Here is a 22,397-nt window from a genome sequence, read left to right as displayed (position 1 = left end):
AATCCAAATCAAATATCTGCAGTTACAAATGACATCATAAAAATAAAAATCTGAAAAATATGCCACAAGGATTTTATGACAAAACACCTCCTAAAAATCATGTTAAAATTCAAAAGAGAGGAGTAGATTAACTCATCTCTCAAGCCTGCTCTGTCATTCTATAAAATCATGGCTGATCCAACCTTAGTGTCAATGTCATTTTCCCACTCACTCCACATAGGCCTTTGAGTGCAAGTCTCCGTCATGAACATATTCAAAAACTCCACCTCCATAGTCCTCTGGGGAATGTACTCCAAGGAGTCAGCGCTCTTTGAGAGAATAAATATTACCTCATCCCCCAGTTCATTTTCTCAGCCATCCATCCTGTCATTCCCATTATTTCATGATTATACATCATTCTTTTAAGCTGAATATAGGCCCATTCTGCTCAACCTTTCTTCCTACTTGAACCTCTTCATCCAGGAATCAACCTAATGAACCACCTCTACACTGTCAATGCAGGCATATTTTTTCAAAGATATGGAGACTGAAGGTACAGACAGTATTCTGGGCACAATTTCACCAATGTAATGTTAGGTTGCATCAAATTATTACAGACACTACCCTCCCTAAAAACTGTCTTTTCAAAAAGCTCCTTTCTAGAAAACGCTATAAGGCTAGTAAAACAAAAACTTCACATATTTTTAAAGTTTCTTCCCCAAGGCAGTGAATTTGATCAAACATTCTAGTTAGCTCCCTGCACCTCTATTTATATCCTCCCCCTACTGCACTGTAAACAGTTCAACCACTTATTATGACGTTGTTTACATTGTCAATATAGTACATGCTGGTATTTGTGTTTATGCACATTTTTCCATATCCATTCTTTGACCTCTAACTTTACATTCTATATTCTTTGTAATTGTTGAATGTTGTTGCTTTTGTTGCATGCCACACACTACAGCAAATTACCAATACATGTAAATGTATAGGGCGAATAAAGTTCACCGTCTTTATTCTCCACCTCCCTTGCAATAAAGACACTCCATTAATCTCTTGCAAGAGAAAACCTGCAGATGCTGGTAATCAGAGAAACACACACAAATGCTAGAACAATTCAGCAGGCCAGGCACCATCTATGGAAGAGAGTACCGTCAACGTTTTGGGCCGAGATCCTTCAGCATTAATCACTTAATTATTTTCAGCCTGTACGCCAATTGTTCTGCAATAGAATCCATGGACACCTTTGTAACACATTTTGTAGTTTTAATCTATTTACACAATTTGCTTATTTACATAATTAGATTCCCAATCCTCTAGAAAGTGCTGAGAATCTGGGAAATTCAGTAAATTTTAACCAAAATACAGTATACACATCATCTTTATGTTGCCAATTCCTTTAAAATCCTGAGATACAAGCAAGCCTTTCACCCTATTAGTTTGCCTAGTATTTTATTTCTAGTCCTAGAGGCTCTCTGAAGTTCCTCCCTCTCAGTGGTCCATGATTATTTCTCATTATTGGGATTTTATTTAAGAACCAAGGATCAACTTTGTTCACTTTATACACTTACATGTATTAGGAATTTGCAATGGTGTGGTAGTGTGGCATGCAACAAAAATCAACATTCAACAATTCTAAAGATTAACAAATTATATTAAAATAAAAGGGGTTAAAGTATGGATATGAAATAAAATATGCATAAATACCTACTGTACATGTATTTACAAAGTGAACAGCATTTTTAAAAGTTGTTTAAAGTAATCACAGTGCATTGCAGTGAACGAGGTAATGGTGGGATGGTGGTGGGGGGGGGAGGTACTGGAATAAGTGATTAGATAAACTCCCTGTGGGAAGAAACATTTAAGATGATGTGAAATTTTAGTTTTAGTGGTTTTCAGAGTGGAGCTTTGAGAAAAGGAGGTTTGCAAGGCAAAACATCTTCTACCAAAAAAAACTAATTCAAAATAATTATTTTGAATTTCTAACAATTCTCTATTGACCACTTAATTCTCCAGATTCATTCTCCAAGACATTAATGTTTATTTTTAATACACCTATGGAAACATTCCTGTTTTGTATTTTTTCCAATTTACTCTCATAATTTATTTTCTCTCTTTATATTTATAGGAACTGTTGTTGATTTTTAAAGATTTCCCTGTTCTCTGGCCCAACACTAAAATTCATAACATTGTGTGCCTTTCCTTTCAATTTGATTTCAGTTAGCCATGCAAGGTTCATACCTGCCATGCTGCCATTTGTTCTTATTAAAACATACCTTTACTTAAATTTACAAAACATATTCTTATATGCCACTAGCAACAATCCTGACCTTTAATCTATTTTCCTAGACTAAAATGCCTTATTGAACTTTGCCATGCCCCATTATTTCTTTATTTATACCCTTCTACAGTACAGCTTGTCCCATCAGTGATTCATTATTTCTCATCTCTACTCAAGCAGAGCTACCAAGCCAAATTTTTCCTCAACATTACAGTGAACTCATCCTTTAACAAAATTACCCCACTTCCCTCTCCAATCTTGCTTTCTTTTTGAAACATCAAAAATCCCTGCATATTCAATTCCCATCCTTGACCAACTCACACCATGTATCTTAAAAGATGGTCAAATTACCTTACTATGAAGGTACATTGTTATGAATGGGGACACAATGAATGCAGGAAATCATGAATGGAAATCAACCACATAACCATCTAGCTGGGTTTCTTCTTTGGTTCATCTTTCCTATCCAGGTCAAACTGAACCCACCTTTCCCCCTCTCCCCACATCTCAATCTGGTTTACCTCATCGCTGCCTTAAATGTTTCTACCCATCACCAACTAGTACATTTTTTCATCTGTTTAATACACTGGACAACTTTTTTCTATATCTACTGTATACTCAATCTTGATGCATCCTTTTGCGTCCATAGATGATGTTTGACCTGCTGAGTTTTTCCAGGAGTTTATTTTATGCATCACTTTATTATGAATGGTTTATGCACTCAGAAAACGAGTCTCTAGTTTTTATTTTATCTTAGCATTTTGCTTTGCTCTGTTTTTTGGTGCCCTCTCGCTGATGCACTTTGGTTATTGTTATTCTGCAATTTTGCTTACTCATTTCATTTTTCTCTTTCTAAACATCCTTTCACTTGAAACCCTATCTTCTATTTCAAGCTTAGCTTTTCTTCTATTTGGTTTTTTCCTTGTGCTTCATCCCTCTGCCAAGCTGGTTTAAAACCCCAACCCATGAAGTTATTGGTCTTACTTCCACGGAGATCCCACCTCTTACAGAAATGGCCCCAGTTCCTAAGGCATCCAAAGCTCTTACTCCTACATCATTTCTCCTGCCACGCTTATTTCAGTAGCATATGGTATTGGTAATTTAGGTTTATACCTTTGAGGTTCTCTTTTTTAAGCACATTCCTAACTTCCAAAATTTTGCATATGCAACCCAATCCCTCTTTTAAATTAAAGGAAAATTTCTATTTGAATTACCTACAAGACCATATATCATAAGCAAGGCCTTTAGCTTTGTAATAAAGACACCTTATAAAGGTAGTTCTGCTATAATGCAATAGTTGTATTCTTAAGAAACCTCAACGTTCAAAGTACATTTACTATCAAAGTATCTGTACTATATACAACCTGGAGATTTGTCTCCTTACAGGCAGATAAGAATTCATTAAAAAGATCATTAAACATCCAATGTGAAAAAAACACAAATTGTGCAAACAATAAAAAGTAGGTAAATTAACATTCAGAACTGAAGTTTACAAATGAGAGTTCATAGCCATGAAGCCAGTCACAGCTGATCTAAGAGCCCATTAAGTTACAGGCCACAGCCTCAGTTCAGCAGAGACGAAGAAACCTTGCTGAGCAGCGAGATGAACACCGGCTCATCCCTTACCTCCAGCCCAGACACGCTGACCTTTTCAATCTGACCCAGCACTTAAATTAACCACACCTTAGCTCGTTCCTCACTGTTGGACCTGGGCCCTGCCGCCTTGATATACTCTCAGGTCTGGGCCTCACAACCTCCATTTGGCCTGTACCCAGTCTTTCCAGCTTCAGATTAAAGGACATTCTATTATAAACACAGGTGTGTCTACAGGGAGAAAGATGATTGGGTGCAGACGGTTTCGCCTCTCATTAATGAAGTTATTTTCCAACCATAGAACACTACAGCACAGTACAGGCCCTTCAGCCCTCCATGTTGTGTTGATCCATATAATCCTTTAAAAAAAGTACTAAACCCACACTACCCCATAACCCTCCATTTTTCTTTCATCCATGTGCCTGTCCAAGAGGCTCTTAAATACCCCTAATGTTTTAGCCTCCACCACCATTCCTGGAAAGTCATTTCCTGCAGTATGTTCAGAAATAAAGCTTTTAATAGCGATTAAGTTTATTTCTTTGCAAGTTAAAATACTAATGTATGTTACATTGCTTAATAAAGAATCCTTGCACAAGAATCAATATAAGCAATTACAAACCCCATTACCAGAAAAGTTGGGATATTTTCCAAAATGCAATAAAAACAAAAATCCGTGATATGTTAATTCATGTGAACCTTTATTTAACTGACAAAAGTACAAAGAAAAGATTTTCAATAGTTTTACGGACCAACTTAATTGAATTTTGTAAATATACACAAATTTAGAATTTGATGGCTGCAACACACTCAACAAAAGTTGGGACAGAGTTAAAATAAGATGAAAAGTGCACAGAATATTCAAGTAACACCGGTTTGGAAGACTCCACATTAAGCAGGCTAATTGGTAGCAGGTGAGATATCATGACTGCGTACAAAAGTAGTGTCCATCAAAGGCTCAGTCTTTGCAAGCAAAGATGGGTCGTGGCTCACCTCACTGTGCCAAAATTCGTGAGAGAATTGTTAGTCAGTTCAAAAGGAACATTTCCCAACGCAAGATTGCAGAGAATTTAGGTCTTTCAACATCTACAGTACATAATATTGTGAAAAGATTCAGAGAATTCAGAGACATCTCAGTGCTTAAAGCGCAAGGTCGGAAACCACTGTTGAATGCGCGTGATCTTCGAGCCCTCAGGCGGCACTGCCTAAGAAACCGTCATGCTACTGTGACAATTATAGCCAAATGGGCTCGGGAGTACTTTGGAAAACCATTGTCACTTAACACAGTCCGTCGCTGCATCCAGAAATGCAACTTGAAACTGTATTATGCAAGGAAGAAGCCATACATCAACTCTATGTAGAAACGCCGGTGAGTTCTCTGGGCCCGAGCTCATCTCAGATGGACCGAAAGACTGTGGAACCCTGTGCTGTGGTCAGGTGAGTCCACATTTCAGCTAGTTTTCGGAAAAAACGGGCGTCAAGTTCTCCGAGCCAAAGATGAAAACGGCCATCCTGATTATTATCAGTGAAAGGTGCAAAAGCCAGCATCTGTGATGGTATGGGGGTGCATCAGTGCCCACAGCATGGGTGAGTTGCATGTATGTGAAGGTACCATTGACTCTGAGGCGTATATTAGGATTTTAGAGAGATATATGTTGCTATCAAGGCGACGTCTCTTCCCGGGACGTCCATGCTTATTTCAGCAGGACAATGCCAGACCACATTCTGCACGGGCTACAACAGCATGGCTTTGTAGACACAGTGTGTGCTTGACTAGCCTGCTGCCAGTCCAGATCTATCACCTATTGAAAATATATGGCGCATGATGAAGAGGAAAATCGGACAAAGGAGACCATGGACTGTTGAGCAGCTGAAGTCTTATATCAAGCAAGAATGGACAAAATTTCCAATTGCAAATCTACTACAATTAGTATCCTCAGTTCCAAAATGATTAAAAAGTGTTATTAAAAGGAAAGATGATGTAACACAATGGTAAACATGCCTCTGTCCCAACTTTTGTTGAGTGTGTTGCAGCCTCAAATTCTAAATTTGTGTATATTTACAAAATACAATTAAGTTGGTCAGTAAAACTATTGAAAATTTTTTCTTTGTACTTTTGCCAGTTAAATAAAGGTTCACGTGAATTAACATATCACAGATTTTTGTTTTTATTGCATTTCAGAAAATATCCCAACTTTTCTGGAAATGGGGTTTGTACTTGTCAATTTAAAAAGGTCTCCTAAAGTGAAACCACCAGCTTATGCTCTTCAAACAATGGTATGGGGAGTTATATTACTTAATAATATTATTTACTAATACCCCACCCACACCCCCAGATTGTTTTACCTCAAGACAGCAATTTTTCTGCTTCTCAGTTCCCAAGTTAACTGTGTTTTTTTAGTTCATGATCAAAATCACATTATAACTGATTCAGCCTGCAAAATACAAATAGTGTTTCCCAATTCATCAATTGCTTTATGCCCAATTCATATTCTGGAAACACGCATTAAAGCAGAACAACATAAAAATGATCTAGAGGCAGGAATATGCTGCTTGGACCCTCAAGCCTGCTCTGCTATTTAATAAGATTTTTGCAGATCTGAACATCCTCATTCTGGTCCACCCTAGCCAACGTTTCACTTCTTTGTTTATTAATACCTATAAATTTTGGTTATACTGATATTCAAAGACCTTGCTTCCACTGCCCATTAAGGAAGAAAGTATTAAAGATTTAGGAATCTCTGAAAAAAAATCATGTAATCACTCTCCCAAAATGACAAACTCATATTTAAACAATTCCATATATCCAAAGCAATGAAAAACTGCAAGATTTATGACTTTTTCTCTTTTCCTTCTGCACTACTTTTTTTAAAAATATATTTCTTATTCGTATTTATGGTATATTATTATGTATTACGCAGTACTGCTGCTGCATAACAACAAATTTCACAACATATGTCAGTGATAATAAATCTGATCTTGATTACATACAAAATTCAAAGAAGAAACATCTACACCATAATGTCCAAACTATTAACATAATGTATGCTTTTTTCCAAATGCATTTCTTTTGAAACTTATTTTATACATTGTGATCTGGCAACATGAGAAATAAACTCATATTAAAAAAGACAGATTGTGTAAAAATAAAAACAGGTCTCAGTCTGATAGGTATGTGATTTTGTTAGGAAATTAAGGCTTCAGAACTGAATTTTTTTTGAAGGAGGAAAACATTAAAGGGGACAACTTATTGGGCAGCTAATATACGTTGTGCTACCTTCTGGTCTTTCTTCCACGGCCAACCCAAGTGCCCTAACTGGGTGGCAATGGAGTTGAGCTCCACTAAAGAATTATCTATATCTGCACTTCTTGGCTCTGCACTCCCTAGCAGTCTGCCCAGATCAATAGCTAATCCTCTTGTTAGACACACTTTGCGTATATGGGCTCAGTTCAGGAAATGCTATGGTTTCCAGGGGTTTTCCGTTTCTAGCCCTGTCGCACACAATCACCTTTTTTTACCTACTACGTACGATTCAGCATTCCATGTTTGGTATAGGAAGGGCATTAGACATTTTGAAGATCTTTTCATTGATAATCGCTTCGCTTCTTTTCAGCAGCTCTCTGTTAAGTTCAACCTGCCTAACGCTCACTTTTTCAGATATCTCCAAATCCGACACTTTATTGCTCCTTTAATTCCTAACTTTCCTGAAATGCCTGCGAAAAATGCTATGGACCTATTTCTTTCCATTAATCCACTAGGTAAAGGTTTAATATCAAATATCCGAGATAAACTAGCAGCCTTACGACGGGCCCCTGTGGATAAAATTTAAATGGCCTGGGAGCAGGATTTAAATATCTCCTTATCCGAGGAGAGCTGGGACTCAGTTCTCAAATCGGTTAACTCAACCTCTCTTTGTGCTCGCCATTGCCTTTTACAGTTTAAGATTGTTCACAGAGCCCATATGTCTAAATCTAAACTATCTCGATTCTACCCTGGCATTAGTCCGCTCTGTGATAAATGCAAGAGGGGGATTGCCTCTCTCATCCATATGTACTGGTTCTGTCCTAGCTTGGAGAAATTCTGGAAAGATGTCTTCACCACATTATCGGGTATTCTGAATCAGCACCTAGAACCAAACCCCTTAATTGCTCTGTTCGGTTTTTGGGGCGAGACAGATTTATGTCTGGGTCCGACCAAATGCCGAATACTATCCTTTGCCTCTCTCCTGGCTAGACGCTTGATCCTCCTTAAATGGAGAGATGTTGCCCCGCCCACTCATGCGCAATGGCTTAACGACATTATGGCCTGCTTGGACCTCGAAAAAATTCATTATTCAGTTCTTAATTCGGATCTAAAGTTCCATAAGGTCTGGGGACCTTTTATCGAGTACTTTCATAACCTTCCTCCTGACTAGGGTTTTTTTTCTCTTTTTTTTGTTCTTTTCAGTCCCTTGCTTTCAGCTCCCTTTTTTTTCTGGTAGTAGGCATTATTATCCTCTGCTGCTAAGTGTATTCACAGTCTGGGAGTTTGACTGTCCTGACCTATACTCTTTATAATGTGTTGTGGTCGGTCTGGAGTTGTTGTTGTTTTTTATCTTGTGTTTTGGGGCTTGGGGAGGACACTAAGCTTACTTGTCTTTAATTTAGGTGCTTTTTTGGTAAATTCTCTTCCTTTGTAGCATATTGTTATTGTACGCTTAATTTTGCACTGTATTAATGCTCCTCATTGGAATTTGGGGTTTTTAATTTGTAAAATGTTTTGAAAAACTAATAAAAAAATGTTTTTAAAAAAGGGGACAACAAAATAAATTACTTTTTTCACAATAACTGGATATATTAATAATTACTCAGTTACAAAGTACCAAATGCGCAACCTTATCTTAAATGAAATGTTTTAAAATTGAACACACCTCTCGCACTTTAGAATGAACTGGAGAATTCCGAGGAAGATGAACTCCATGATGCATAAAATCCTGGATACAGCAGTTTTCAATAGTCTGAAAGAGAAAATGCACTAGAGGTATTTAATATACTAATATGTCCCTTTTACAGTGCCTACAAGAAGTATTCACCTCCCCAAAGTTTTCATGTTTTACTATTTTACAACATTGATTAACAGTGGTTTAATCAATGATCAACAGAAAAATACTCTTGTGTCAAAGCCAAAACAGATTTCTACAAAGTGATCTAAATTAATCACAAATATAAAAGAAAGTAATTGACTGCATAAATATTCACCACCTCCCCTTTAAAATGACACATCAAATCATCACTGGTGCAGCCAATTGATTTTATAAGTCACATAATTAGTTAAATGGAGATTTATTTTCTCAGACCTGCGTGCAGTCAAGGTGTTTAAATTGAATTTAGTAAAAATACACTTGCCAACTGGAAGGTCCAACCGATGGTGAGTCAGTGTCCTGGCAAAAACTATACCATGAAGAGAAAAGAATACTCCAAGCAACTCCACGGAAAGATTATTGAAAAGCACAAGCCAGGAGATGGATACAAGAAAATTTCCAGTTCAATGAATATCCCTTTAAGTACAGTTAAGTCAATCATCAAGAAATGGAAAAAATATGGCACAGATGTAAATCGGCCTACAGCAGGCTGTCCTCAAAAACTGAGTGACAGTACAAAAAGGGGATTAGTGAGGGAAGCCAAGAGACCTATGACAACTATGAAGGACTTACAAGCTTCAGTGGCTGATTTGAGGGAGACCGTGCATACAACTGCTGCCCAGGTACTTCGTCAGTCACAGTTTTATGGGAGAGTGGCAAAGAGAAAACCACTATTGAAAAAACCTCATGTGAGCCAGTAAAGCGCCAAAGGTTTAAAAAGGAGAGGAATTTTCAATGGTCTTTTTTAAATTGGAGCTAGAAGCTGAGAGTGAAGGAGTAAGGAATCTCTGAGAGAAGCCATTTTTTTCTCCCACTGCTCGGGGAAAAGAGGCTGGACTGCGCAGGTGCGTGATGTCAGCCAGTAGAGTGCCAAAGGTTTAAAAAGGCGACCATCATATCCAGCGGGCAGCAGAGAGAGAGGGAGCAGAGTGAGACGGCTTTGGCTCAACAGGTTTCAGCGTGAACAGGCAGAGGCAAGGGTAGGTTCTGGTAAATTTTGTTTCTATTTGTTCAGAGTAGAGAGAATGCCAGGCAGGATGTTGGAATGCTCCTCTTGCAGGATGTGGGAAGTCAAGGAGACCTCCGGTGTCCCTGACAACGACACCTGCAAGAAGTGCATCCAGCTGCAGCTCCTAACAAACTGCATTAGGGAACTGGAGCAGGAGCTGGATGACCTCCAGATCATTCGGGAAAATGAGGAGTTTATAGATAGTAGTTTTAGGGAGGTAGTTACGCCAAAGGAGCAGCGCACAGGTAATTGCGTTACCATCAGGCGAAGGAAGGGGAAAGAGCAGGCAGAGCAGGGTTCCTCTGTGGCCAATCCCCTCAACAACAAGTATACTGATTTGGATACTTTTGGGGGGGGGGGGGGGGTGGAATGACTTACCTGGGAGAAGCTGTGACAGCCGGCTCTCTGGCACTAAGTCTGGTTCTGCAGTGCAGAAGGGAGGGTGGAAGAAGAGGAGAGCGGTAGTGATAGAGGACTCGATAGTTAGAGGTACAGGCAGGAGGTTCTGTGGCTGTGACAGAGACTCCTGGATGATTTGTTGCCTCCTGGGTGCCAGGGTCAGGGATGTCTCTGATCGCGTGCACAGCATTCTGAAGTGGGAGGGTGATCAGCCTGAATTCATGGTACACATCGGTACCAATGACATAGGAAGAAAGAGTGAGGAGGTTCTGAAGAGTGAGTATAGAGAGCTTGGTAGGAAGTTAAAAAGCAGGACCTCAAAGGTGATAATCTCAGGATTGCTACCTGTGCCACATGCCAGTGAGGGTAAGAGTAGGATGCTCTGGCGGATGAACACGTGGCTGAGGAACTGGTGTAGGGGGCAGGGTTTCAGATTTCAGGATCATTGGGAACTCTTCTGGGCAGGTGGGACCTGTACAAGAGAGACGGGTTACACCTGAACTACAGGGGGACCAATATCCTTGCAGGGAGGTTTGTTAGTGCTACTAGGGAGGGTTTAGACTAGATTTGCAGGGGAATGGGAACCAGAGTGCCAGAGCAGATAGTGGAGCAGGGGTGAAAATAAATGATGTTAAAAGTTCATGCAAAGTCATAAATAGGTTTGTGTGTGGTGGTAATAATCTTCTGAGGTATGTGTATTTCAATGCGAGGAGTATTGTGGGGAAGGCAGATGAGCTGAGGCCATGGACTGACACATGGAATTAGGACATTATAGCCATTAGTGAAACTTGGCTACAGGAGGGGCAGGACTGGCAGCTTAATGTTCCAGGGTTTAGATGTTTCAGACATGATTGAGGCAGAGAGATGAAGGGTGGGGGAGGTGGCATTGCCAGTCAGGGAAAATGTTACAGCAGTGCTCAGGCAAGACAGATTGGAGGGCTTGTCTACTGAGGCCATATAGGTGGAGCTGAGAAACAGGAAAGGTATGACCACATTAATGGGGTTGTATTATAGACCACACAATAGTTGTGTGAATTGGAGGAGCAAATCTGTCAAGGGATAGCAGACAACTGCAGGAAACATAAAGTTGTAATTGTAGGGGATTTTGTAATTTTCCACAAATTGATTGGGACTCCCATACTGTAAAAGGTCTAGACGGGTTAGAGTTTGTAAAATGTGTTTAGGAAAGTTTTCTCAATCAATATATAGAGGTACCAACTAGAGAGGATGCAATATTAGATCTCCTATTAGGAAACAAATTAGGACAGGTGACAGAAGTGTGTGTAGGGGAGCAGTGATCATAACATTATTAGTTTCAACCTGATCATGGATAAAGATAGATCTGTTCCTCGGGTTGAAGTTCAAAACTGGAAAAAGGTCAAATTTGAAAAAATGAGAAAAGATCTGAAAAGCGTGCATTGGGACAGGTTGTTCTCTGGCAAGGATGTGATTGGTAAGTGGGAGGCCTTCAAAGCAGAAATTTTGAGAGTGCAGTTTGTATGTTCCTGTCAGGATTAAAGGCAAAGTGAACACGAATAAGGAACCTTGGTTCTCAAGGGATATTGAAACTCTGATAAAGAAGAAGAGAGAGATATATAACATGTATAGGCAACAGGGAGCAAATAAGGTGCTTGAGGAGTATAAAAAGTGCAAAAAAATACTTAATAAAGAAATCAGGAGGGCTAAAAGAAAACATGAGGTTGCTTTGGCAGTCAAGGTGAAGGATAATCCAAAGAGCTTCTACAGGTGTATTAAGAGCAAAAAGATAGTAAGGGATAAAATTATTCCTCTTGAAGATCAGAGTAGTCGGCTATGTATGGAACCAAAAGAAATGGGACAGATGTTAAATGGGTTTTTTGCGTCTGTATTTACTAAGGAAACCAGCCTGGAGTCAATGCAAATAAGGCAAACAAGTAGTGAGGTCATGGAACCTATACAGATTGAAGAGGAGGAGGTGCTTGCTATCTTGAGGAAAATCAGAGTAGATAAATCCCTTCAGACCTTGAAGGAGACTAGTTTTGAAATTGCAGGGGCCCTGGCAGATATATTTAAAATGTCGGTATCTACCGGTGAGGTGTCGGAGGATTGGAGGATAGCTCATGTTGTTCCGTTGTTTAAAAAAGGCTCTAAAAGTAATCCAGGAAATTATAGGCCAGTAAGTTTGACATCGGTGGTAGGTAAATTATTGCAAGGAGTACTAGGAGATAGGATCTACAAGTATTTGGATAGACAGGGACTTATTAGAGAGAGTCAACATGGCTTTGTGCATGGTAGGTCATGTTTAACCAATCTATTAGAGCTTTTCGAGGACGTTACCAAGAAAGTGGGTTAAGGGAAGGCAGTGGATGTCGTCTACATGGACTTCAGTAGGTCGTTTGACAAGGTCCCGCATGAGAGGTTAGTTAGGAAGATTCAGTCGTTAGGTATACATGGAGAGGTAGTAAATTGGATCAGACATTGGCTCAATGGGAGAAGCCAGAGAGTGGTAGTGGAGGATTGCTTCTCTGAGTGGAAGCCTGTGACTAGTGGTGTGCCACAGGGATCAATGCTGGGTCCATTGTTATTTGTCAACTATATCAATGATCTGGATGATAATGTGGTAAATTGGATCAGCAAATTTGCTGATGATACAAAGATTGGAGGTGTAGTGGACAGTGAGGAAGGCTTTCAAAGCTTGCAGGGGGATTTGGACCAGCTGGAAAAATGGGCTGAAAAATGGCAGATGGAGTTTAATGCAGACAAGTGTGAGGTATGCACTTTGGAAGGACAAACCAAAGTAGAACATACAAGATAAATGGTAGGACACTGAGGAATGCAGTAGAACAGAGGGATCTGGGAATACAGATACATAATTCCGTAAAAGTGGCGTCCCAGGTAGATAGGATCGTAAAGAGAGCTTTTGGTACATTGGCCTTTATAAATCAAAGTACTGATTATAAGAGTTGAAATGTTATGGTGAGGTTGTATAAGACGTTGGTGAGGCCAAATTTGGAGTATTGTGAGCAGTTTTGGTCACGTAATTACAGGAAGGATGTTAATAAGGTTGAAAGAGTGCAGAGAAGGTTTACAAGGATGTTGCCGGGACTTGAGAAACTGAGTTACAGGGAAGAGTGATTGCAAGCAGGCTTTTTCCACTGAAGGTGGGGGAGAAAAAAAAACAGAGGACATGGGTTAAGGATGAAGGGGGAAAAGTTTAAAGGGAACATTAGGGCGGGGCTTCTTCACACAGAGAGTGGTGGGAGTGTGGAATGAGCTGCCAGATGAAGTGGTGAATGTGGGCTCACTTCTAAAATTTAAGAAAAACTTGGGACAGGTACATTGATGAGAGGGTTATGGAGGGACAGGTGCAGGTCAGTGGCATTAGGCAGAAAAATGGTTCAGCACAGCCAAGAAGGGCCGAATGGCCTATTTCTGTGCTGTAATGTTCTATAGTTCTATGAGATCTCAGCTACAGTTTGCCAGAAGGCATGTGGGAGATTCTGAAGTCAGCTGGAGGAAGGTTCTATGGTCTGATGAAACCAAAATTGAGCTTTTTGGGCCATCAGACTAAACACTATGTTTGGCCAAAGCCAAACACCACACATCATCAAAAACACACCATACCTACCATGAAGCATGGTGGTGGCTGCATCATACTGTGGGGATGTTTCACTGCAGCTGGCTTTAGAAGGCTTGTGAAAATACAGGGTAAAATGAATGCAGCAAAATACAGAGAAATCCTGGAGGAAAACCTGGTACAATCTGCAAGAGAACTGAGACTCAGGAGAAGATTTGTTTTCTAGCAAGAACGGAGAGGAAGGAGTTAATCTACTTCTTAACCTGCAGAATAATTCCAGCATTTAAAAAAAATTAATAACAGTTTGTTAACATGCTGAAGTTCCACATTCCCTACCTCACTCTATTAAATTCTGTAATCATTCCATTTTGATTCATTGGGCTAAATCTTTTAAATTTACAGACCAATTTCCCTTGTGGTTTCTGACTGTCTTTTTCTATCAACCTTACAAAATAAAACAATAATTCAAATGATCAGTGACCATGTAGCAGCCAATGATTTAATTTCATAAAATGGAGTATGAAAAATTAACTATAATCTTTAGTAACTATAGAAAACATAGGAACAAACTAAAGTATTCAACATTTTCAACTCATTCTACAAGTCAGTCAAATGCAAGATAACTCAATTTCCGTATTTATAATAATGATTTTAATCTTTAAAAGCAAATTGACTGATCTAAACCTATTCTCTTTTGTAGTACTTTCCACTTTTTTTCCTGATTAGCAATATGATGTAAGCAGTACATAAAAATGGAGAGGTTACATAAACATTCCGATCCATTCAATTAGAAGAATCTATTACAGATGGAAAGGAAAGAAAATCCAGCTGATTCACAAGGTACTATTATTTTGAGGTTATTTTGTCTGGTTGATTGAGGTAATTTGTACATTTTCATTTCTAAATGATTCCAAGAGGAGAATAATCCCCATAAACTTTTGAGGGACTGCACCTGAGTCTTGTGCACCTACCTAGCAAAGAACACCTATATCAATACATCAGTCCAGAAGGGTGGCATTTCAGGAATGTTGGGCTGTCTGGAGCACACCGGTGTGGTGACACAGCTTATCAGGGAGGCCAGAGAGAACACGGGCAACCTGTCAGCATTGTGGCTCAACCTGGCAAATTCATATGGCTCCATTCCGCACAAGCTGGTGCAGCTCACACTGACCAAACATCACGTCCCTAGCAGAATCAGAGACCTTATCGCTGATTATTACAGCAACTTCAGGATGAGGGTATCTTCAGGAGCAATTACATCAAGCTGGCACAAGGTGGAGATCGGCATCACAACAGGGTGCACTATCTCAGTGACGCTGTTCTCCCTAGCCATGAACATGCTCACTAAGTCTGCTGAACCAGAGTGTACAGGGTCCAGAATGAATTCCGCTCAACGGCAACCACTCATCAGGGCATTCATGGTTGACCTCACAATCACCACAGAATCAGTCCCAGGCTGCTGGTGGATTCTGCAGGGGCTCGAAAAGCTAGTGGAGTGGGCCCAGATACATTTCAAGCCAGCCAAATCAAGATCTATGGTGCTGAGGAAAGAGAAGGTGAAGAACAAGTTCTGGTTCAACATCACAGGCACAGCATTCCCAACCATCACAGAAAAGCCAGTCAAGAGCTTAGGTAAAGTTTTTGACAGTTCTCTAAGTGACACGACATCCATTCAGGCGACCTGCACCAAGTTAGATGGCTGGCTGAAATCCGTGGACAAGTCTGGCCTACCTGGGAAGTTCAAAGCCTGGGTGTATCAGCATGGTATTCATCCCAGAATCCTGTGGCCCCTCCTCGTCTATGCAGTTCCGATCTCGACAGTCGAAACCTTAGAGAGGAGGGTCAGCAAGTACCTCAGGAGATGGCTGGGGCTGCCAAAGAGCCTGACCAGCATCACACTCTATGGACACCACAACAAACTGCAACTGCCCTTCAAATCCTTGGAGGAGAAATTCAAGGTAACAAGAGCCAGAGAAGTGGTACAGTACGGGGACTCAAGTGATCTGAAGGTTGAGGACTGGCAGGAAGTGGAGGGCAGAGGAAGCTATTCAGGAAGCAGAGGCAAGGCTGCGTCACGACCCTCTAAGCAGGCCATTGCCTTTGTCAGAGCTGGGGAGCAGCCAATACCCGCCAAAAGAACATCTGCAGGCATCCTGAGCTTTGCAAGGAATTGGCAGCTGTTGGTGGACCTCAAAAGGCAACTGAAGTTCCCCAACCATATCGCAGCCACCACCTTGTGACCAGACATTGTCCTTGTGTCTGAGTCTACCAAGCGTGTGGTGATGCTGGAGCTGACAGTCCCATTGGAAGATCGCTTGGAAGAGGCCTTTGAAAGGAAGCTCTCCAAGTACACAGGACTGGTCAGCAACTGCCAGCAGGCTGGATGGAGAGTGAGGTGTCTCCCAGTGGAGGTTGGTTGTAGGGGATTTGCAGCACGTTCTTTAGCTGGAGCCTTCAGCAATTTGGGCATCGAGGGAGAGAGGAAGAGGAGAGCCATCCGCAGTACCACCGATGCGGCAGAGAGGGCCTCAAGATGGCTGCCCCTCAAAAGAGGGGAGCCATGGAATCATAAGTAGCTAGCCATCTGGACACAAGCTGGAGTCTGATCAGCCTCGGCTGGGTCACATGGAGGAGGGTGAATGATGTTGAAAGACCCAAAACACCCAATGACTCCAGGAACATCATTGAAGATGTGTCCAGAGGCATCAGTAGATGTACGTACACAGCCCCATCTCTCAATTTATAAAAGAGAGGGCTTGTTTCTTCTCTAGGCAAAACTCACATTACAATTGAAAAACATACGAGGATTAACAAGAGAGTGATGTCATTAACACTAACCTCTAGAAACAATCCAGATGCCTTCTTCCAAGCTCTAAAGTATACTTCAGCTACAAAAGGTATTATGGACCTTTAGGGAAAAATGAAATCAGAAGCTTAGTATTTCAAAATATACATGACAACATGAACAATGCTGTAAAAGTAGTACTGTGAAAAAGTCTTAAGCAGTATATAGCTAGGGTGCCCAAGACTTTTGCACAGTACTATAGTAATTTTATGGATTGCACTGATTTGCTGCTGCAAAAAGAAAACAAATTTCCTGACATACAAGTGATGATGGACCTGATTGTGATATGGGTCTCTACTGTCGACTGAGAGTAGGAAGGGGGCAGGGAAAGGTGTATCACAGTCTGGGAAAGGTGCATCATAGTTAGGGAAAGGGGAAGGAGCGGGAAGACCAGAGAAACATTCAGTAATGATCAACGAACATCGATTTCTCGAACTTCCAGTAATTGCGCCCACCCCCCGCGCCATTCTCATTCCTGTATTCCTCTCTCGTCTCATCTCCTTACCTGCTCATCGTCTCTCTCTGGTGCTCCTCTCCCTTCCCTTCCTGCCATGGTTTTCTACCCTCTCCAATCAGATTCCACCTCCTTCAGCCATTTATCACTTCCACCTATCAGCTTCCTGGTTTCACCTATTACCAACCACCTTGTACTTCTTTCTCCCCTCCCCCTCCCTTTCTCACTCTAACTTCTAATCTATTTTTCCAGTCCTGATGAAGGATCTTGGCCTGAAATGTTGACTGTTTACTCCTTTTCATAGATGTTGCCTGGCCTGCTGAGTTCCTCCAGCATTTTGTGTGTGTTGCTTGGATTTCCATCATCTGCAGATTTTCTCATCTACGATCAATAAACCAATTGTTTAGAATTAAATTACTTTGCCTGGTGTTTCTGCACAAACACCAACCCCACCTGGCACTCCTTCTCTGCCACCTGCCCTACACCCCTTCCACAGCGCTCCACACCCGCCATTCCCAACATCCTTTGTTCCTGCCAGATTTACAAGCTCCGGTCCACATTGACAAATGGAGTACTGTGCAAGTCTTGGGCATCCTAGCTATATACTGTATATGTGCCCAAGACTCTTGCACAGTACTGTATGTTGCAATTATAAACGCCTTTGGTGCAATTTAGTGATACTCATTAAGAACGTTAAGTGTTATACACACCGGCACATGCACAGTAATTTCAACATGGAGCCAAAGTTACTTGGCACATCTGGAATACGTGACAAACTCTGACTGCCACCTATACCATTTTTGCAGAAGTGCAGCATAATGCTTAAAAAAAACTCTGCACAGAAGCGTAGTGTAGTGGTTATCACAATGCTTTATAGTACAGGTAATGTGATTTCTATTTCAGTAGCTGCCTGTAATGAGTTTATACATTCTCCGGGTGCTCCAGTTTCCTGCCATAGTCCAAAGATATACCGGTTGGTAGATTAATGGGTCACTGTAAATTGTCCTGTGATTTGGCTAGGATTTAATTGAGGGTTTGCTGGGCAGCATAGCTTGAAGGACCAGAAGGGCTTATTCTGTGCTATACAGCAATAAATTAAACAAATAAAACTTAAATGAAACCAAAACTAAGATGAACATTTCTTCAAAAGTTGACATGTTGTGTTAGTACGACTAGCAGTGATGTGACTGAAGTTGCACTGACTGAAAGGGTAGGGATACCTGTAGAGGCAGTCCATATTTTTAGAGAAGATGAATTGTTTGCAGTGGAGGGTGAAGACTTTAAAGATAAGTTGTTCTCACTTCTGTGAAGTGAGGAGGAAGAATTGTCTGATGTGAAAGGTCCCATGAAAGGACCCATAGGTCCTTCAGCAGGTGATGGAAATTCTGAGCTGGTATTGGCTATTACATTGCTGGTAGATAAATGCCGAAGTGTACAGCAAAGTTATTGCAGGCTGAGAGTGTTTGCTGGAGTCAAGACCACTCCCGATGGGGAGGAGGAATATGAGACACCTCAGTTACTGGATGAGTGAAAAGACAGCAACTGGTAGAAAGTCTGGAAGGTCCAGTGCTAAGGTGAAGTCCATAAAGGCAGAAATCCCACTGGTCACATTTAAGGGCTACATCTAAGCATTTGAAAATGCTTATGGCATGATGGACAGCCCATCAGAGCTTATTAAAAGATTCAGGCACACATTCCAAGAGAAAGGGGAGAAATTTTCTGTCTATATTTTTCAGGTTACAGAGACAGCTGCATTGCCTATGCCGTAAAGGGGTCATTCAACTGGCCAAGATAAATCTATTAAGAATGGAGCAAGTTGCGAAGGGTATGCTTTCACACGACATGATTGGTTTAAGCATTCGAATGTCTCATAAGGTGCATCCCCCTCCCTCATTTGTTGAGTTGATCAGAGAAGAAAGAGAGGAGGAAAACATGATGGAGAAGTGGAAGGCCTCCGTCAGCAGGGCAAAGTCCTCAGTCATAGCTTCTGTTGCTGAAGTGACCCCCCCCCCCATGCCATACAAGTGGGGGTTTTACAGGATGAAGTGAAAAAACTGCAAGCCGAGGTACCTTGGTTGATGTCGGCTAGTGTTGCCACCAAGTGTGACAAGTCCAATAGGAAACCACACTCACAGATAGGGCTGCTGCTGACAGGGGTCTCTTAACAAGGGAAGCAACCAGTATTTTCTGTTACAACTCAGGTGAGGATAGACATTTCAAGTGGGAGTGTGAAGGACAGGAAAACCTTCGGAAAATAACCCAACCATTACTTAAATTGAAATGTCGGGAAACTTCGGTGAGGCTCAGTAAGGGAATGAGTTGGTGTATCAGAAAGAACACATTTGAATTAATGTGTTGAAGTCACTTCATGATGATTTGGGTCATTTGGGATTTGATAAGACCTATGGATTGGTCAAGATCAGTTCTATTGGCCCCGAATGAAACCTGAAGTTGAAGAGTACAATAAGTCGTGCATCTGATGTATTCGGAGGAAGACGCTGCCTACAAGAGTTGCTCCATTATCTAATTTACAGAGCTCGAGGCTACTTGATTTAGTGCGTATGGATTTCCTATCTAGAAAGCCTGATCCCAGCATTGCTGCGAATGTCTTGGTCATCACTGATCATTACACTACATATGCTCAAGCCTTTCCCACAAAGAATCAGTTGCCAAAGTACTATGGGAACAGCTAGTCCGGTGGAAATAAGGAAAAAAGGAGCAATTCCACCCAGGAGACCACAATACCCACTAAGACCAGAAGCAGAAGAGGGAATAGCGTCGACAGTGCAGGGGTTGCTTGAAATAGGAGTGCTTAAAAGAACAAACAGTCCATGCAATACCCCTTTGCTGCCGGTCTTAAAAGCAGATAAATCTAAGTGGAGATTGGCGCATGAATTGCGAGCGGTAAATGATGTGGTAGAGGACTGGCCAGCTGTAGTCCCCAACCCACACACGCTTTTGACTAATGTTCCACCAGAAGCAAGTTACTTTTCAGTGATCGATTTGTGTTCGGCTTTCTTCAGCATTCCTCTGGCCGACCAGTGTCAGTATCTGTTTGCATTTACTTACAGAGGTGCTCAGTATACCTATACCAGAATGCCGCAAGGATTTAAACAGTCACCACACATTTTTAATCAGGTATTGAAGGCAGACCTAGAGGGCATACCATTGGAAAGTACATTGTTACAGTATGTGGATGACCTGTTGATTTGCTCCCACAGCGAGGAACAGTGTAAGCAGGACACTATAACTCTGTTAGAGAAATTAGCGCGCGGAGGACATAAAGTATCCAAAAAGAAACTGCAATTCTGCACGCAGCAAGTGGAGTACTTAGGCAGGGTAATATCCAAGGGAGTGAAGGCGATAGCACCAGATCAGATTGAGGCAATAACTAAGGCCCCAAAACCCCAGACTGTAGGGCAGATGATGACGTTTTTGGGAATGGCAGGGTACAGCTCAGATTGGATAGGAGAATATGCTGAGATAGTGGCACCTTTGAGAAAGATAATAAAAGAAGCAGGACATACAAATTTGAAGAACGGCTTACAGTGGAATGGAGAGGCAGAAATAGCTTTCAATACTATTAAGCAGGAATTGCAGTCAGCACCAGCATTAGCTTTGCCTGACTACGAGAAGGTTTTTTATTTGTATGTATCCAATCGACAGGAGGGTTATGTCACAGCGATTCTAACACAAGAGACAGGCACAGGAAAAGCAAAGCAGCCGATAGCATACTACAGTACGAGACTAGATGAAGTGGCTCAGGGGTACCCACCCTGTTATCAGGGATTGGCGGCGCTGTATTATGCATATGAAAAGGCATCATCTGTAACCCTGGGCTATCCTGCGATTCTGTACACACACCACAAAGTAGCAGAATTACTAGAAAGAGGGAAATTTGTGCTGACGCCAGCCAGGATAGCAGCGTATCAGATGCTATTGACATTTCCTGACATAACTATACAGAGATGCACTACCAGTAATATAGCCGATTTTGTCCCTTTAGACTATGAAGGAGAACCCCATGATTGTGTAGGGAAGACGATGGCATTTGCCAAATTGAGAGCAGATTTACGGTCAGAACCACTAGAAGATATAGATAAAAAGGTTCTGTTCTTAGATGGCTCTTTTTATAGGGATTATGATGGAAATCACGCAGGATTCTCAGTGGTGCAGCAGGATCAGTTGAGCTATAAGATTATTAGGATGGAGTCCTGTCCCCAACCGTGTTCTGCCCAGCTAGCAGAAATCAAAGCCCTGACAGCTGCGTGTGAAATGATGGAAGGTGAGAAAGTAGACATCTATACTGATTCAGCACATGCTCACGGACATGCACAGCACATGTTCGGGGCAGTGTGGAAGCAGAGAGGTTTTTAAAAAGGTAATGGAGATCCCATACAACATTGTCAGCAAATTCTAGACTTGATAAAAGCCATAATGAAACCTAAAGCATTGGCTATAGTAAAATGTCAGGCACACAAAAAGGGAAATGATGTAATAACAAAGGGAAATCAAGCTGCGGATGAGGCAGCCAGAAAAGCGTCTGGGTGTACGTCAGCTATCATTGCCCCCCAGGTAAGCCTAACTCCAGAACCTGACGTAGAGGACCTAATTGAAATACAAGGTAAGGCAACTTTGGCAGAACAGACAATGTGGAGAAAAAGGGGGGCCAAGCAGAACCCGGAAGGCTTGTGGAGCACGGAAGATGGTTTGTTGGTAGCGCCCACCCCTCTACTGACGATTCTGATTTCAGAAGCGCATGGGATGGACCATTGTGCAAGGGGGGAAGTGATAAGGAAAATAAAGAAGGATGGTTTTTGGTCACCTTATTTACAGGCTTCAGTGGACTTTGTTTTGTCACAGTGCGAGGTATGCGCACAAAATAATGTTCGGAAGGGAAATTACAACCCCAATAGGTCACATTCCTGTACCTGAAGGACCATTTAAACATTTAGTGATCGATTACGTAGACATGATAAAGACAGTGAGAGGGAAAAGATACATGCTGGTAGTAATTGATCGATTTAGCAGATGGGTGGAGGTGGTACCTTCAAGAGATCAAGGGGCAAAGACAGTGGTAAAATTCCTGACAAATGAAGTGATCCCAAGGTTTGGAATACCTACAGAAGTTAGCTCAGACAATGGTTCAGCTTTTATCCAGAAA

General features: G+C 41.4%; 1 protein-coding gene across 1 annotated transcript in view; it reads right to left on the bottom strand.

The window, feature by feature from the left end:
- ncapg2 (non-SMC condensin II complex, subunit G2) overlaps positions 1-22,397 on the bottom strand; it is a 115,870-nt gene that overhangs the window by 67,057 nt on the left and 26,416 nt on the right. Inside the window, exons 8-9 of the mRNA XM_073054871.1 lie at positions 16,773-16,842; positions 8,761-8,847 (exon numbers count right to left, since the gene is read on the bottom strand). Of these exons, the coding sequence (XP_072910972.1) occupies positions 8,761-8,847; positions 16,773-16,842 (157 nt within the window). The remainder of the gene's footprint in view (positions 1-8,760; positions 8,848-16,772; positions 16,843-22,397) is intronic.

The sequence above is a fragment of the Hemitrygon akajei genome, chromosome 8 (assembly GCF_048418815.1).
Source record: "Hemitrygon akajei chromosome 8, sHemAka1.3, whole genome shotgun sequence".
Taxonomy (NCBI): domain Eukaryota; kingdom Metazoa; phylum Chordata; class Chondrichthyes; order Myliobatiformes; family Dasyatidae; genus Hemitrygon; species Hemitrygon akajei.
The sequence above is the reverse complement of the archived record's forward strand: the minus strand, read 5'-3'. Positions and strand labels throughout refer to the sequence as shown.